At 43.7% G+C, this 17,037-nt stretch overlaps 1 protein-coding gene, 1 long non-coding RNA gene and 5 other non-coding genes across 9 annotated transcripts; all 7 read right to left on the reverse strand.

The window, feature by feature from the left end:
- Positions 1–963: 963 nt before the first annotated feature.
- LOC146978381 (uncharacterized) lies at positions 964–6,090 on the reverse strand. Of its 2 annotated transcripts, XR_015037082.1 has the most exons (8): positions 4,711–6,090; positions 4,370–4,415; positions 4,141–4,186; positions 3,186–3,249; positions 2,908–2,966; positions 1,993–2,056; positions 1,557–1,598; positions 964–1,082 (listed from the first exon to the last, which is right to left on the reverse strand). It is a non-coding gene; the product is annotated as an uncharacterized LOC146978381 (long non-coding RNA). The 2 variants fall into 2 exon arrangements; XR_015037081.1 differs by having other exon boundaries at positions 2,908–3,249.
- On the reverse strand, positions 1,827–1,960 carry LOC146978382 (small nucleolar RNA SNORA18). Its single transcript, XR_015037175.1, has one exon. It is a non-coding gene; the product is annotated as a small nucleolar RNA SNORA18 (small nucleolar RNA).
- LOC146978383 (small nucleolar RNA SNORA8) lies at positions 2,740–2,876 on the reverse strand. The gene has a single exon (XR_015037178.1). It is a non-coding gene; the product is annotated as a small nucleolar RNA SNORA8 (small nucleolar RNA).
- Positions 3,027–3,160, reverse strand: LOC146978384 (small nucleolar RNA SNORA18). Its single transcript, XR_015037176.1, has one exon. It is a non-coding gene; the product is annotated as a small nucleolar RNA SNORA18 (small nucleolar RNA).
- On the reverse strand, positions 3,967–4,103 carry LOC146978385 (small nucleolar RNA SNORA8). Its single transcript, XR_015037177.1, has one exon. It is a non-coding gene; the product is annotated as a small nucleolar RNA SNORA8 (small nucleolar RNA).
- On the reverse strand, positions 4,259–4,334 carry LOC146978386 (small nucleolar RNA Z40). Its single transcript, XR_015037173.1, has one exon. It is a non-coding gene; the product is annotated as a small nucleolar RNA Z40 (small nucleolar RNA).
- A 4,296-nt stretch (positions 6,091–10,386) lies between the features above and the next one.
- On the reverse strand, positions 10,387–17,007 carry chtopa (chromatin target of PRMT1a). 2 transcript variants are annotated; one of them, XM_085791084.1, is made up of 6 exons: positions 16,693–17,007; positions 15,161–15,250; positions 13,801–13,951; positions 12,267–12,441; positions 11,684–11,830; positions 10,387–10,970 (listed from the first exon to the last, which is right to left on the reverse strand). In XM_085791084.1, the coding sequence occupies exons 2-6, from the start codon at positions 15,223–15,225 to the stop codon at positions 10,762–10,764; spliced, it is 747 nt and encodes a 248-aa protein (XP_085647210.1). In that variant the 5' UTR covers positions 15,226–15,250; positions 16,693–17,007; the 3' UTR covers positions 10,387–10,761. The 2 variants fall into 2 exon arrangements, with proteins under 2 accessions (XP_085647210.1, XP_085647211.1); XM_085791085.1 differs by having other exon boundaries at positions 15,161–15,253.
- Positions 17,008–17,037: the final 30 nt, after the last annotated feature.

Here is a 17,037-nt window from a genome sequence, read left to right on the forward strand (position 1 = left end):
GCCGGTCGGTTTCTACCAGAGGGAGGACACCGCCACCATGTGGAGGACATGTGCTGCTACAACATGTACCAACGCCATGTTTTATATCATTTTTGTCTCCTACCAAAAACAAACTGTCAGATCTAAGTAAATACATTGTTTTACATGACAGTCCAGGTATTGTTTATTTATTGTAAAGCTGTCGTCACATCATGTTTTCTCTGACATGGTGAGACTTTTATTTACTGAAACATTTTCTGAAAATATGAAGGCATTTTCCTTTAGAAAGCCTAATGTAAGAGGTTTTATATATAGATCTTTAACCTGTGGTTGACAGGTGAGGGTCTTGTGGCGTCTGTCAAAGCCTTGGGGAAAAAAAGAAACTCACTAAAATGTTTTTCTCACCCATACAAAGATAAAACATTCTGTATGTGTGTGGCCACTTATCAAGTGATTTTGTCTGCAAGATATATCAATACCTGTGCACCTGGCAACACACTGTTTTTGAGTTTATAACAAAACATATTTTAAAAGTCTGTATGATCAATTTATGTAGACCATATTGTGTTGGTATCATGTTGTAAACCGTGTTACCATTCACTTCTCTTTATGTTCCATTTGCCTTTGTCCATCATAAATCTAATAGTTCAACATGGAAACAGAAACCAACTCCCTTCCAATGTGTGCTGGTTATATTTGTACACACCCATAAGGTCTGCACCTTAGTAGTTCAAGTAGGTGAGTCAGCCACCAGGAATACAGGACTTGATCAGATTTTATTTGCGGTTATACAGACTGCATGAGTCAAATCTTGTGAAACCACGGTCAGAGTGCTGCTCTGTTTCTGTTTGAAACGTTATTAGGATCTAACAGGAAGCTGCTGGTCTGTCCATGACTCCCCCAGGCAGCTGATCCACCCATGGACCATTTAAACACAATTTGACTCCCTTTGCTCAGACAGAAACTGAAAGTCAAGAGATGAGGTCATGTTTTATATTTTATTTTGAAGACACAGTAGATATCATGTGCAGTAAACAGCTGCTTCTTCTCCCAAAGTGAGTGACGGCTCGGTGTCGAAAGCTCCACACGCCATCCAGCTGCATCTGAAGATAAAGACAGAAGGTTGCACTCAACATTAGTTATGGCCCATGTGACACATCCCATCTTAATCATGACTCATCAAGCACCAAATGTTTTCAGAGAGTTAACACAGACTGACAGTTAACAGAGAGGTGCTGCTGTTCCCAGCAGGTCCCCGCAGCAGCTGCTGCAGGAGCCCACTGGGATGGGTTTTCATTTATGGTCAATTCCACAGCAAGTCAGGAACAGAGACTCCCGAAAGCCTTGGTATATGACCACACACACAAATAAACAAATCTTCTCTTCCATTTTCTACTTCATTTGAATTTTACTTATTCATTTTCTTCCCTAGCTCAGAACACTACTTAATGATGTATGCTTATATGCATTGTTGATATGTAAGTTCATAAAAAAAAATTCTGAATTAAAAAACACTACTTTTAATGTAGAAACAATAAAAACGCTACAGATCAACTGACAAAAATACACAAACTTACAGTGAAAGCAGCTGAGTCACGTCTCCAGGAAAGTTCAGGGACCTGAAACAAATCAATGACCTTCATCATTCTTCTAAGTTTTAAAAAAAAATAATAATTTGAGCATCATTTCTATCACAAGATGATCGTCATGATGAAACTTCTTAAAATTCACTGGCCACATTATAACTTGACTTGTAAACACAGCAATGCAGACAAACAAACGACTGTTACTACTCCATAACTACCAGAATACATCATGTCCTGAGGGGGAACAACCATTTCATCATCATGTGTCCTGCAGTAATATCCCACAATGCCCATGGTGGGGAACACGTGGGTAAAGCGAAACTACAGATTTTTTCTCTGAGGCATTTCCAACGACTCGGCCCTACAGTTAAAGGTCAGTCGGGATAGGCCTCAGTTCACCTCCCCGGTCACCGGTCCCCTCACTCACCTCTGTGGGGAGTCGGCCGTCGTCTCTGGACCTGGAGGCTTCGGTCCCTCACTGCGGCTCAGACCTGGAGGAGCAATCAGGACGTTGAGTTAGCCTCAGCAGTTTTCGCAGGTGTTCTGCCAACGTTAATAGATGAGGGGCCGGAGCCCACGCTCTGTTATTTACCATCACTGACAAACATCTGAATACGCAGCAGTTTAATCTGCTGACTAAAGATGCGACCATAATGAGACAGAGCAGACGGCAGCAGCTGGAGGAGCTCATGATCCGACATCACTGTCTGAAACAACCTTTCCATGTCCGAGATGTCACCAAGGACAGAGCTCTGATACAGAAGAGGGTTTTTTTAAAAGAGGAATTTTTAGCTCAACAATGCCGCATTTTTTACCTTAAACAGCTTTGGAGTAACTGCGATGGTTTATAAAATGACTTTGGAGGCTCTGACTTCCACCTAGCATCTCTTGGCTGAAAACCAACTATGATTCAAGATCAGAGCCTCCGCCCCGGTGTCTCAGCTCTCGCTTCTACAGCAGCACGACAAAAACGTGCCCTGTAATCTCTTGTTTATGACAAGAGAACACAAATATACAGGTCGTAACATCGTATGATATAAAATGTTATGTGCCGCTCTATTGATTGATTTCTCACCGGTTTTGTTGAAAACACATGCAACATGGCCTGGAGGAGGGTTAGCAAAAGAGCTGCAAAAAGGGACTGAATTTACATAGTTCCCCTTTAAATTCTGACGATTGTTTCAACAAACATACCAGGACTCCACACACATGCAGCGTGGAGACCAACGATGCCAGATGTTGAGTTAGTCTCGCACTGGCATTTGAGCATACCAGCCGATCAGGCAGCTGGTTGCAGATACCCACAGTGCTGCTGCTGGACATCCAGTCTGAACACACTCACCTCCATCACCATCGGTCCATGGTCACGTGTCTGTCGTTCGCCACCACCACCGTCAGGACCTGAACGAAGGACAAGCTCAGTTAGAGAACAAATGGCTGCTTACAGTCACATCGCTGCTCATGTGTCCTGCAGTAATATCCCACAATGCCCATGGTGGGGAACACGTGGGTAAAGCGAAACTACAGTTTTGATCTCTGAAGCATTTCCAACGACTCGGCCCTACAGTTAAAGGTCTGTCGGGACAGGCCTCAGTTCACCTCCACAGTCACCTCACTCACCTCTGTTGGGAGTCCAGCCGTTGTCTCCAGACCTGGAGGCGTTGACCTTCACTGCAGCTCAGACCTGGATGAAGTCAAGGACAACAGTTAGAAGACGTTTACACAGGACGAGGAAGAGGTACTGGTGCAGAAAACTCAGCAATGTCCAAATGCATCCTATCTGACATGGTTATCCACTTCAGACTAAAGCAACAACCACTTAGATTGCAATGCAATTCAGACCACATTTCGCCCCATCAAATACACAATCCAACAACTCCAAAACCTTCTGGTGGACAAGTTGTGACCTGCACATTCACCACCCTACGAGAATGTAATGTTGTTTTAGAGACAAATTCATACAAAACCGCTGATGCGCGTTCCCGTCGGTTGCAGTTTTCAGCAAGCAGTCTCTGCATTTGCCTTGAAAACAGCGCTGTCTCGTAACGTTCTGTTATTATCTCATAGCGTGGTGAATGTGCAGGTCACAACTTGTCCACAAGAGCGTTTTGGAGTTGTTGGATTGTGTATTTGATGAGGGAAACCAAGAAATCCCATTAGCCTCCCATTAGCCTTTGTAGCGTAGATCTGAGCAGCTTGCAACTCTGCCGTTCTAAAAATAGCTTGCACTGACAATTAAAGGTAACGAACCTACTGCTTTGAATATAGGGATTATGACAATGGGCCAATTTGCCAAAATGTTGAACTATCCCTTTAATAATAATAATACACCACATAAAATTGTACTACTTCATGGATAAGTCCCATAACTGCAGGGGATGTCACACCCGATTCCTATGACGACTGTTTCAACAAACATACCAGGACTCCACACACACGCAGCGTGGAGACCAACGATGCCAGATGTTGAGTTAGTCTCGCACTGGCATTTGAGCATACCAGCCGATCAGGCAGCTGGTTGCAGATACCCACAGTGCTGCAAATACGTGACATCAACCACGCCTACTGTACTTACATCATTGTTGATGAAACAGCGCTGAGGGTCGGGACAGGGAGGACACCTGCAGGAGGAAGAGGAAGGATGAAGGTGACTACGCGTTTCCAGGAGCATCGACATAAACAGCAGGGCAGCGTGTTGTTCAGACAGGCAAATGTCACTCACACATTATCAGAGCAGTTGAACATATTTAGCCAATCATCATGACACCCACAGTCGATAGCAGATGCATTACGTCACAACTTACCCTGCAGGAGGGGAGGTGGGGGCGGGGGTCAGGTGTACTCCTGAGCCTGCAGACAGACATAACACAGTTTACATCGATTGTTCACAATTGCCATTAAAACCAAATCCTTAAATTACAGAGTTAACATCTGTCGGTTCTCATAAGTAACACTGCTGCAGAGTGCACAACAGTGGGTTGCAAGAGAATGAGTTGCTCTTTGCACTGTGTGTCCTCTACAGCCCACGGACAGGACCAGAGGACACACTGTGCCCGTTGAACTTCATGCGTCTCCCAGTTCTGTGCACATTTAACCTTTCAACCATTTTGTAGTATCAAAAGAGGACTTAAGCACCAGTACTGACCTCATGTCCCACGCACTTTAGTCAGTTGGAGAACTAGTCCCATCATATTCGGCAATAAGGTCACATCCTGTAAAACAAATCATGAAGTTAAAGTCTTGATTTGCCTCTGGTTAGTAAAAGATACACATTTACAGTCCAGAAGCTGAATGTGTCAGGCCTCATTGTCACCGTTCTGCAACCAACAGTACAGAGATGAAAGCAAAACCTGACTTTCTATAGCCACTGCAGTGCTGAATCAGTCCGCTGCACAGGACGATCCCACTGACAAATCTGCAGAGTGGCCTCGTTGTGCTGATCCAACCTCTGGACCACAACATTTACGACCAGGTAAAAGAAAAAAGACACTCAACAAAACCGACCCTTATGAAAACCCAGTGCAGTGCTCCAGTCATCAAGCTTAAATGCTGAGTTCAGGGTTCAAGCATCAAGAAGTTGGGACTAAAACTATTTAAACTTCTCTGGGCAATTGAATAGTTTTTGTCTTGAAGACATTTCGCCCCCTATCCAAGTGTCTTCATCAGTTTGTGTAGACTAGAGATGCATTTGACCTGGACAAAATGAGAATTTGCACAGACATTATACACACTCACTTATAAATTTACATTACTTCTCTATGGTTGTTGTTTTTTTTTTTTTAACTTATTGTTAGTTTCTATGATTTCATGTTATTTTTGGTGGATCAAGGGGATTGTTTGATCTTAGTTGAGGTTTGAAGACGTCTACAGGAAAATAAATTGTGGTCATAGCGCCACCTTGTGTTCCTAAAGATCAATGCTTTCCAACGAGAAATCTAAAAAAAAAAATCTCAAAAGTAATCAGAATGCATTACATGCATTAATAATGCTTGATTGAAGACTGAGAATTTAATTACTAAAAAAAGTAGCTCCCACAATCAGACCTCTTAAAAAATTGAGCGGGGGAAACAACTGCAACGCGGCAGTTACGTTAACGCACCACTCATGTAGCGTTCACTGACCCGTAAACCGTCTTCCTGTGAGGATACAGGACTGTGTTATATTTTCTATATTTACAGCAGGGACCAGACTTTGCAGACCTGCTCCCTCCCACCACAGTGACACTGATCTCGGCCTGGACGAAGTCAGACGAACGCGCAGGTGGTGGTGCAAAAAAAAAAAAAAAAAGGCCGTTAGCCATGTTGGCCTCAAGCTAGGTCCCCATGCTAACTGAGGATAACGTGGTGCTCCAGTCCCAGGAAAAAAACAAACTAACGAAAAGAACCCATCGTGTGTCAAACAATAGCTACTTCGTCTGCAGGCAAACTCTTAGTTTTTGAGCCGAGGTTTGGACAGTGTGGCAAATAAGTCCGATATTTACACGCTTACCTGTCGCACATGAGCTCCTTCTCCGCCTCGACTAACTGGAAAGAGAGAACGTGACGTCGTGACGCAAAAGCATTTATAGGGCGTGTTTACGTCAGTTGAAACCGCTTTATGGCAACGGTGCTGCGTTCATGGCAACGGTGCTGCGTTCACGGCAACTCCGGGAACTGAAACCAAAGATATTCAATATATGGTTTATAAACCGTCTTTGCTGAAACACAGACCTTTCTCCAGAGGTAAAATCAGCCCGTATCTTGTCTCCTTCGAGCTCTTTTTATGTTAAAATATGTTAACAACCACACAGTCTATGTTTAGCACACTAGTTGTTCAGTATCAGCTCAAATAACAGAGACTTCTTCGACACACAGTTACTTCACGTCAGACCGAAAAGCAGCACTCACACTGCAAGAATCCTAGTAGGTCAGTAGCAGAAACTACCTTTGCACAGTATTTTTTATGTATTATGTTATGTATTTTATATTTTGTACAATTCAATATAGTCTGTGATATATATTTATTTAGTACTCATGTCCTGTTTCTCTTTTTATGCTGCTGTGACTGATTAATTTCCCCTTGGGGATGAATTAAGTTTAAATTTAACCTTTGATATGGTTCAGAGTACTTTGGTAGGTGTCTTTGGACAGATGTTATAACATGCAAGGCAGAGTCTCAAATGTGTGTAGTTTAAAAGTTCAAATATATGACTCAGAATATTAAATGCTTGCTTCATAAGGGCTGGGATTGTAGGAGTCTGGACTCACTCGTGATCAGGCCCGTTGTATAGGGGAGAAAGGTGATGATAATTCTAGGGGCCCAGCGCCCAGTAGGGCCCACAAAAACCCCAGTAGCCTAATCTTTGTATGACTGAATTATTCTGCATTAGATCTTGACTGATAGGCTACTCATAGTAATGCTGCATTAGCATCAAAGCAAAGTAGGCTAAATAAGAAATTATAATATATACGTAGTCTATGAAAAAAAGTGGAAAAGTCAGGGGGCAGGGGCCCACTTTAGTATTCTTTCAGGGGGCCCAGAATTCCTAGCAACGGCCCTGCTCGTGATTGTGTTGCAGGACAATGCCACACTAAAGGAAGTGGTTCATGAACAGTGATGGGAATAACGGCGTTAAAATAAACGGCGTTACTAACGGCGTTATTTTTTTCAGTAACGAGTAATCTAACTAATTACTATTTCCACCGTTACAACGCCGTTACCGTTACCGACAATTAAATGAGGCGCGTTACAAACTACTCAGTCAAGCCGTTGTCCTCCGACTTGGCTCATCTCAGCTACAGAAGCTGCTAAACTGTTCTTCTTTTATAATATTTTATCCATAGATGTAGATTTTCAAACAGCACACCACTGTTTCTAATTTTTTTTGAATGAGATGTTTATTTTCAAAAAGTCCTTAAAACATATCAAAACGAAACAAGCCTTATGTGTTTATGAAAAATTGACTACTTTAATTCCTGACTAACTCTGACTGTGTATTTTTTATTTATTTTTTTCATTTGTGGTTATTTTTGTATTATCTGCTTGGTCATGTTGGCCACATGTTGAAAGACATTTTTTGAATTTTGTGTATTTTGGCTACATGACGGATATATTTTGAATTGTGTCTATGTTATGCCGGATTTTGTTAACAACCGCATAAGTGATGATGATTGGTTGAGGCAGAGTAAGGTTTCATGCTTAAGCCAATCAGAGGCAGTGTTCAGTTTGTACACAAACCACACACGCACGCAGTTTAGCCTCACACACACAAACTAGCAGAGGGAAGCTGCCGAGTTCAGATGCCTCAGACGAGTCTCGGACTTCCAGAGCAGCTACAGCGCAGCGTTGTGACCTCAACCATGGTGGAAGAGAGCAGAAATGTTGTTGTTGTAGTGAAAATGGGCGAGCTCGTGAAGACGCGAATTTACACAAAGTCAAAAAGAGCGTCAAATCGCGTATCTCGCGTTTGGTCGCGCGTCAGAACTCGAGCGAAAAAAAAGCGTTCCTCGTGTTTGGTGGGAAGCCCCTTGTGGGTCTTCCCACCAAACACGATGAAATAGACGAAGACGCGATGGTCCCGTCGCCATAAAAGAATCGAGTGTATTGTGTCGCAAAAAAAAAAAGTTGCGTATACCGCATCTCGCGCCTAATCGCGTCTCGCGCCTAATCGCGTTTTTGCGTTACGGCCTTTTACACCGCGGACGTAACGAATAAACGCGTTACGGTGTGAACGAACAACATAGAACAGGACCAGACGTGGCGTTGTTTCCTCTTTTCACGGACAGCTCCACTCTCCCTCATTTACACCTAACTACTGTTATTGTTGAGGCCAGAGAATTGTGGGATTTGTAGTTTTTGACCAATCACAGGTTGTGCTCTTTCTTTTTTTGTGATTTTCCCGGTTCACACATGTATTTTTTTTAGGGGCAAATGCGAGACTAAAATTATTTAAGACTTGAACACAATAATTCAACAAATTTAAGACATTTTAAGACCTAAAATTTAGATTTTCAAATTTTAGACTTTTTAAGACCCTGCGGATACCCTGTTATTTCATATAAAAGTTTAAGTGCATACATATTTAATGATGCTGTGTATTATATATTATATATTTAAGACCATCTTGAATAGGTCTCCACTGTTTTCACATTTAAAAAGGTCTTTGTTGTCTTTGTACAGAGACAATATGAGATTTGCTTGTAGGCAGCCACAGCACTTAAAAAACCCACTGTAACCTATTTTCATAGGCACACCAGCCTCGCTTTCAATAAAACACACACTCGCATTCTATAATTGCGATGAGTGCAATATATAAAAACAATAAAATACAATTTAAAAATGCCCTTGGAAAGAAAAAGTAACACAATAGTTACTTTCCCTGGTAACTAGTTGCTATTATAGTGAAGTAGTGGAGTGACTAACTCAGTTACTTTTTGGGAGAAGTAATTAGTAACTATAACTAATTACTTTTTAAAAGTAACGTTCCCAAAACTGTTCATGAATAGACTGGATTATTAATGAGTCTTATTTACTAACTTACTAATAATGAACTGCTGGGCATGCGAATTCCCACTGTGAGATAAATTAACTATACATCTAACGATCAGTACTGATATATAATGTCGTTAAAGCAGATAACAGCGGCACGGCCGTTTCGGCTAATGCTGTGTTCAAGGCAGGCTTTTGAAACCGTAAGTTACAGCTTCAAGTCACAACTACGACTTGGTAGCGTTCCAGGTAACCCGTAGCTCGTGTTTTTACCGTCCTGTTGTCTGTGAAAGTTCCCTATAACGGCCACTCGTAACTTCCGACCCGTGAACTCGTACCAGATCGAACTGGTATGACTTCACAGGAAGGAAAAACACAAAGTACGAGTTTCCTTGAACGCACCATGAGTTAGCAGCCCCCGCCCTTGTCAGGCATCAATTGGTCCTCGTGCTACGTCACCACATTCACGCGCATCCCTTGGCTGCACACACAGCCCTTCATGCCGTTCTCTCCCCTCATTGGATAACACTTGTATCCCACAAGGAAAATTTTCTCCTCGGGTTACAGCAGAGCAGAGTGACGGAGAGACTCGTGTTTAGGCTGAAATACTTCATGTAAGTGATTGCTGACGGAAAATAGGACTATTTAGGACTTATATTAACAAAAACATTCCACTGATATCTGCTTTAAAGCTCAATACTCATGTAATAATGCAGTAATGATTACCAAATACTTAGATTATTATCACAGAGTACTCATGATCAACATGACACCAGTCCAGATCCCCATCAGGAGATCTACTTTCTGACCATTCCCATGTTATTTAATTACTCACTCAAGAGGATAAACAACAGCTCCACTCACTACATTTGATCTTAAGTCAACATTTTACTCATTTGATATTCATACAGTTGACACAATTGGGGAAAAAAATTATCATTTCCATTTTAATTAAAACCTATTTTTACTTGCTTTGGGTGATGTCGTACAAACGCTCTCAAGTACAAATTCAGTGCCAACACTGGGGGAGGGATGTCGACAGGTGGAAGATACGCAGGAACAAAAGGTTTTTTTTACTTCTACATCTTTCAAAATAGAAAAACAGAGACAAGTGGATACTTGGCTTAAAGACATTTTGCTTACATTCTTCTTTAACAAATAATTTAGAAAAGGTTTGCATTGTAGATTTTTTTGAAGATAAGCCAGTAACGAATCCCTACAGTAAAAGGTTTGAGCACACAACACTAAAAGTAAAATTGAAAATAAAAAGTAAAAAGCAATTCAAAATGGGCTTCAACAGAAGGTTAACACAACATCAGCTGGATCAATGATCAGTTTTTTAGCTGTTACACATTGTTTTAAAACCTTTAAAAAAGTGTTTCAGGACATTTACATGTATTAAAAAAAAAACACTAAAGCAAAAACCACAGATGTGTATAGTCAGCAGGGCTCGTTAATGTATAAAAAAGGTCCCTCTGCACAGTTATTTCAGAATGAAAGTTTTGCAGGAGCAGGTTGATGCAGATTTGACCGGCGGTCGAAGCACATTCAGATGACAACTTGGTTTTCTGGATGAGTCCGGGATCGTCACCACTCATCTACCTTATTAACGTGATCGTTTCTCAGCACATCAACACCACGTTGTGTGTGTGTGTGAGTGAGTGTGTGAGAGAGCAGCTGTACAGTCCTGCAGTGACTCTGCATGCGCTTCAGGTTCAGTCCGTCAGGGTCACTCCATGCTGTCTGGGTCTGCCTGGGCCATGTAGGCGTCCAGTTCGGCGTCCAGGTGACCTTTGGTCTTCGACATGTAAGCGTCCAGCTGGTTGTCCAGTTGCTCACGGGTCACCACCGGTCTGCCGACGGCTCGACCGCGGCCGCGGCCGCGACCGCCACCGCCTCGACCAGCGAAGCCACCGCGTCCCCTCAGTCCACCGCGACCTGTCCATCAACACACAGAGAGCGAGTGGCTTTGAGATGATCCATTTTCTGTACTTGTCAACATGTCAAGTTAAAGGGCTAGTTCAACTTTCTTTTTTTTGAGATCCACGGGGCAGAAATGGGAGCTGCTCAGCGAACACAATCCTGTTCCTGTTCACCCTGTCCCTCATCAAATACACAATCCAACAACTCCAAAACACTCTCGTGGACAAGTTGTGATCTGCACATTCTCCACGCTATGAAATAATCATGTATAATTCTGAAACATTACGACACATGAAGCAAATACTCTGAACTACTTGCACTTTTGAAATCACTTCGCTCAGCAGCCGTGCCTGGAAAGTAGTTCCGGCTACGCATTTGCTCTGAAAACAACTCTGTCTTGTAATGTTACAGTATTATTTCATAGAATGGTGGATGTGCTGGTAACAACTTGTCCACCAGAGTGTTTTGGAGTTGTTGGATTGTGTATTTGATGAGTTTGATGAGGGACAGGGGACCTGTACCATTCACCTCCATTGTGTTCACTGAGCAGCTCTCGTCTCTGCCCCGCTGATCTCAAAACAACATGCACTGATAATTAAAGGTAGTGAACCTACTGCTATGACTATAGGGATTATGGCAGTAGGAGAAATTGCAAAAAATGTTGAACTATCCCTTTAACAGAGGAATCATTTTGGACATGAATAGAGAAGACACTGGCAGCCTCTGACCTCTGACCATCCCTCCTCGTGCTGCTCCTCGGGACAGGGCCCCTCCTCTGCCTGGGACTCCCCCACGGTTGCGGCCTCCTCTACGCATCGCCATGCGGCCAGCGGCGCCACGGCCTCGCATCGGGACGCCCGTCGCCACTCGCTTCCCTACGAAGTCACATCACACAGTCAGATCATCACCACCTGTCCTTAAAAACCCACCTTTTCCACCTGGCGTATCATTCAGCCTGATTTTATGTTTACCCCGTGGGTTTTTCTCTCCTTTTTATCTTTTTATCTGCCTCATGATTACCTGCACTGTTTACTTTGTCGTACTTTGTTTTACATCTATTGTATTAGCTGCTACTGATGTTACTAACTTATTATTGTTGCTGCTGCACTAACTTATTATTGTTGTTTTATCTAACTGTCTACCCTCCTATGTGCAGCACTTTGGTCGACTGCTGTCGTTTTAAACGTGCTATACAAATAAATGCTGACTTGACTTGACCTGCAGGAAAATAATCTAGAGCCAGAGAGTGGAGCCCACAGCTGGAACTACAGTAGAGACGCTTTCACAGGTTGAGTGAGTGTGGATATGAACCTCTCAGGGACAGAGCTCCTCTCATGACTCCTCCTCTGGCTCGTCCTCGCAGGCCTCCCCTGGTCATCCCCCGCATTCCTCCTCTGCCTCCCACAGGTCCTCCTCGCATCAGAGCCCCGACGGGCCGGCCCAGCCTGGCCTGAATGTTGCTCTTCCCCAGGCGCTGCTTCAGGCTCTTATACAAGTTATTCAGACGCAGTTAGGAACAAAGTGAAGTCAGACCAACGAGGAAGGCATTAATGAAGAAGTACACAACACCGGGTCTGGACGCAACAACTCCTGTGTTGACCAGTCACTTTCCTACACGAGCTTGTTCCTGTACATGACTGTGTGATGTGAATAATGAGATGAATATGAAGTCCAATATTAAAGGGAAGTCGATGGCAGACGACGTTCAGTCCTCAGCTAGTGTCGACAAATGTGACAGACATCGCTGAATTATGTTAATAATGCTGTGACTCTGCTGTGTCCATGTTCGTGGTATATTTTTAAAAAATCATCATCTTTAAAGGATTATGTCACCCAAAATCAATAATTCACCAATTTTCTACTCACCCTCATGCCAAGGGTTTGGAGAACTTTCAGAGTCATCAAAACGATTTTGGAGTTCCGGCTGGCTTTTCATATAATGGCGGCAGATTGTGCTCACTTTTGAATCGTCCAAAACACACACTATGAAACATCCAGATACCTCCATACTGCTCGTCTGTACTGACCCAAGTGTCCTGAAGCTGCAACATGAAAAAGTTGTTCGGAAAAACTTAATTTGATCTCCGTTTTTAGCCTTGTTGTAGCAGTAGCTCCCAGTGGCTGTGTGAGATTTGCTACGACATGTTCTTCCGTGTTTCCATCATACATCCAATGGTTTACAACGACAAACGAACATCTCGTAGCAAATCTTGCGCATGCGCACAAACATCAACTGAGCCACTGGGAGGTACTGCTACAACAAGGCTAAAAAAAACAAAGATCAAATTAACTTTTTCCAAACAACTTTTTCATGTTGCAGCTTCAGGACACTTGGGTCAGTACGGACAAGCAGTATGGAGGTATCTGGATGTTTCATAGTGTGTGTTTTGGACGATTCAAAAATGAGCACAATCTGCCACTATATGAAAATCCGTTGTCAGCCGGACCCCCCCTGGAACTCCAAAAGCGTTTTGATGACTCTGAAAGTTCTCCAAACCCTTCCTTGGCATGACGGTGAGTAGAAAATTAATAAATTATCAATTTTGGGTGAAGTATCCCTTTAAGTCTGGATTGTTTTTCACTGACTAAGATAAAAAACTGGTCTTTTGCTGCAAAATATCAAAGTTAACTCACCTCCCTGTGGAGCTGTGTGGTGCTTTTAAGAAGCTGTTTTACTGCCAGATGGAAACTGTTGTGAATATTATTGGATGTCATTGAGCTAAAAGGAGGCCGAGTGCTGTGGTTTGCAGCTGGACGACGATCGAACAGCTCGTCTTACTTCAGAGGGAGTTCACACATCACAACAGGTCCAACTGACTCTCAGCAGTCTGATCTCTGGCCTCACCTGCTTGTGATTGAGAGCGGCTTGCACCGAGGGCCGGTTCTCCATCTGCTGGGCCAGCCGGCGATTGCGGGCACTGGCCAAATGCTGCTGTTGCATGGTGGCTCGAATGCTTACTGCAGTGGGCTGCTTGTTCTTCAGCATGTTAGTGAAGCTTTAGAGGTGGGAGGGAAAAAGAGGGAGGAAGTAAAAAGAAGGGGACAGGGGATATACAGAGGAGGAGGAGGAAGCAGGGTTCCACATCAAGTCATTTCTCATGTTATGGATGCCGCCACACAGACTCTGGTGGCTCTTTTCTCTTTGCCATGTAAGACTCATGTTCCTCTTGTTGGCACTCACTTTCTCTCTCAATCAAATGACAGAATTATGCACACTTCATTCAGCATGTGTTTTTTTTTAAAACAAGCACAAGAATGCAGGAAAACTGAGATGAAGAAAATAACTCCAGAGAGAAAACAAAGAGAGAGAGAGAGAGAGAGAGAGAGGAGCAGAGAGGAGGTGCCAGAAGAGGAGCACAGTTTTTTTTGCCACTTACAGGCCTCCAGCTGAGCTGACCGTTGGGGGACGTCATCGTCGTCGTCGTGTTGCAGCAGCAGCAGCAGCAGAGGCCCCGGGCGTGAGGAGTGCTTGGCCACCCAGCCACTTACAGCATGGACCGTGACTTATGGTTAAAAACCCATTGAGAGTCAGAGCAAAAGGGGGAGGAGAGATGGGAGTGTCGGGGGGGAGTGGGGAAGGGGAGCTCTGTGTCACGTCCAAGCTCGGACTGAGTACCCGGTGTCTTATAGAGGAGAGAGAGAGACAGTGATAGAACAGGAGGATGAAAGGAGCATGTGCTTCACTTGAGAGAGTGTGAGAGAGGCAGAAAGGATAAAGAGCTGCCTCGTCTCCCTGGTAGCCGAGGACTTCCTCTCCCCCTTCTTTAAAAAAAAGGACGTATACTTTGCGTATACTCTGCTGTGTGATTAACAGGGAGCAGCTGTGCCGAGGCCTTTACAGGACAGTGGTCTGGTCTAGTGTAGGCTTAACAAGGTTTTCTGTTTTTTACCATGTATGACCACTACCCCCTCCCCTTGTCTACATGTGTGCGCTGCTTACACAAGACGTCGGGCTCGGAGAGAGAGCTCCGTCCGCGCCGCGTCACAACAATCTCATCATCTGACTCGTCGCCAGTAGAAAAAACGTCAATAAAGACAAAGTTGAGTGAGCAGCGCACACACGGAGGACGCCGGGCAGAATTAGCATCCGTGTCGGGTCCGGTCCCCGACAGTAGCCGCCGGTAGAGATCACTAGAACCTTCACAAGCCATGGCTGGCAACTTGCATCTGGTGTCTAACTGCTGACAGGGTGCGTGGCGCCTCACCGCTCATTCAGGGACACTTTGGTGGTGCTTTTCAGGACAACCTTTTGGGAGGAGGCTGCACTCATTTTGACAGGCTTCGGCTGATTTAGGCTCCTGGGAGAGGGGAAAAACAAGAAGACGGGACAGAAAACAAAACAAAAATGGTGTCAGTAATGATTTTCCAAAGAGTCGGCTCAGACAGTTTGTACCAGGCTGCATCCACACGACTACTTTTTTGTTATGCTTGTGGCTGTTGTATGCATGTGTGCTCCTGAATTGCCCCTCTGGGATGAATAAAGTTATTTGAATTGAAATGAATTTTAAAAATCCACCTCTTTTGTTGTGCTTCTGCCATTTCAAGCACTGAAATTGAAATTGGAGACATTGCTGGCCCCTGTTTTATTAGAAAACTATAGTGTACTGTAAGTGGGTGGATGGTTGAAATGAGATTTAATCATAAACATTACAGGCATTATTGTGACTGGTGTGTAGTAGACAATGTGTATTTCACACTACATCTCTCTTTGACGTTACTCTTTTGTATATTATTTGCATCATCCACCAAAGTAGTAATGTGCTTCCTGCCTGGTCAACACGATTAGTCAAGTGGAGAACCCCCCACCCCCATTTGAAAACACCATCATAAAATGAAATAGCAGCAGAATAGGAGATTAGAAACTTAAATAACTAACAAAACAAGGCGTTGTGTATTATTAGGATTAACTGTCTCATTGTAATGGTGCACACACATACACTAAGTGGGTTTCTTGTCATTTCAACGAGTCAAGTACAAATTTAATCAAAGTCTTTTCCTACTCATCTCCTTCTCAGACAAGAAAAGCTGATTAGAGGTCGGTGGCTGAACACTAACTCTAATTTGTTTTGATACGATATTACAAAGGATTAAAATGCTACAGAGGAGCCCCCACTGCTGGATTAAACAGTCAGAGATATGATGTTTTACTAGTTCATAAAGCTTTCAGCTGACCCTTAACACCCTCCTCTGTTTGTTGGTGCATTTATTTATCAGTAAAAAGCACAAAGACCACCTCCCCCGGAGGAGCAGAGATGATATCAAGGACCTAATCTTGAGAGGGTGGCGTCAGTGCAGTGCAGTAATCAACAATATGGCCTTGGGGGACGGTGTGGAGGCTCCCAGCAGCTGTCCAGCCACATATCACACACACACACACAGCAGGGTCTGGATGGACAGCACAGGTGTTTCCCTGTCCCGAGCCCTGGAGCAGCAGGGACAGGTAGCTCTGCTTTCACACCAGCAAGTTACTGCAGATCAGGTCGTGATAGTGAAAGAGCCGCAAAAAACAACACGCTTGGAGGGAATTAACCCTTTAAATATGAGCCATCATTTTTTACGGAGATAGTTTTGCCAGTGGCCTCTTTCTTGGTCCTGGCAAACCAGCTGGGCCACCACCACCACCGGCGTAGACGTTACACAAAAACGCCACAACACAGAGTCCATTTGGAGATATGATTTTGACATGTTTTGAGAGATTAAACATGAATGTAATGTGTTTGTTTGTTTTTTTACTTACAGTGAAAGTCGCGTCCGTGGAGAGAAAAGCCTCACAGCAGCCGGCTAGCGTTAAGTTAGCTTTAGCAGCTTTAGCAGCTTTAGTAGTGACGCGCTGGGTTTTTAGATACTTTTCTTTCTGTGAAGTGAAACTAACAAAAAAGAAAAAGGAGGAAATTGTTTTGTTTGATTGTTTTTAAACTGAGAAGCCACAGTAACCAAAAAAAAAAAAAAAAAGCTAAAAGACAAGAGACGAGGGGGGGAGGATAAGACCGACGCGTCTCCCTAAAATGGTGCTGCTGCCGTCCGCCCTCAAGAAGCTCCTCGGGAAGAAAATGGAGCGAGAGGTCTTATGACGCCGCCGTCA

The sequence above is a fragment of the Trachurus japonicus genome, chromosome 11 (assembly GCF_045865225.1).
Source record: "Trachurus japonicus isolate A0001 chromosome 11, Traja_1.0".
In the NCBI taxonomy this organism is placed as follows: domain Eukaryota; kingdom Metazoa; phylum Chordata; class Actinopteri; order Carangiformes; family Carangidae; genus Trachurus; species Trachurus japonicus.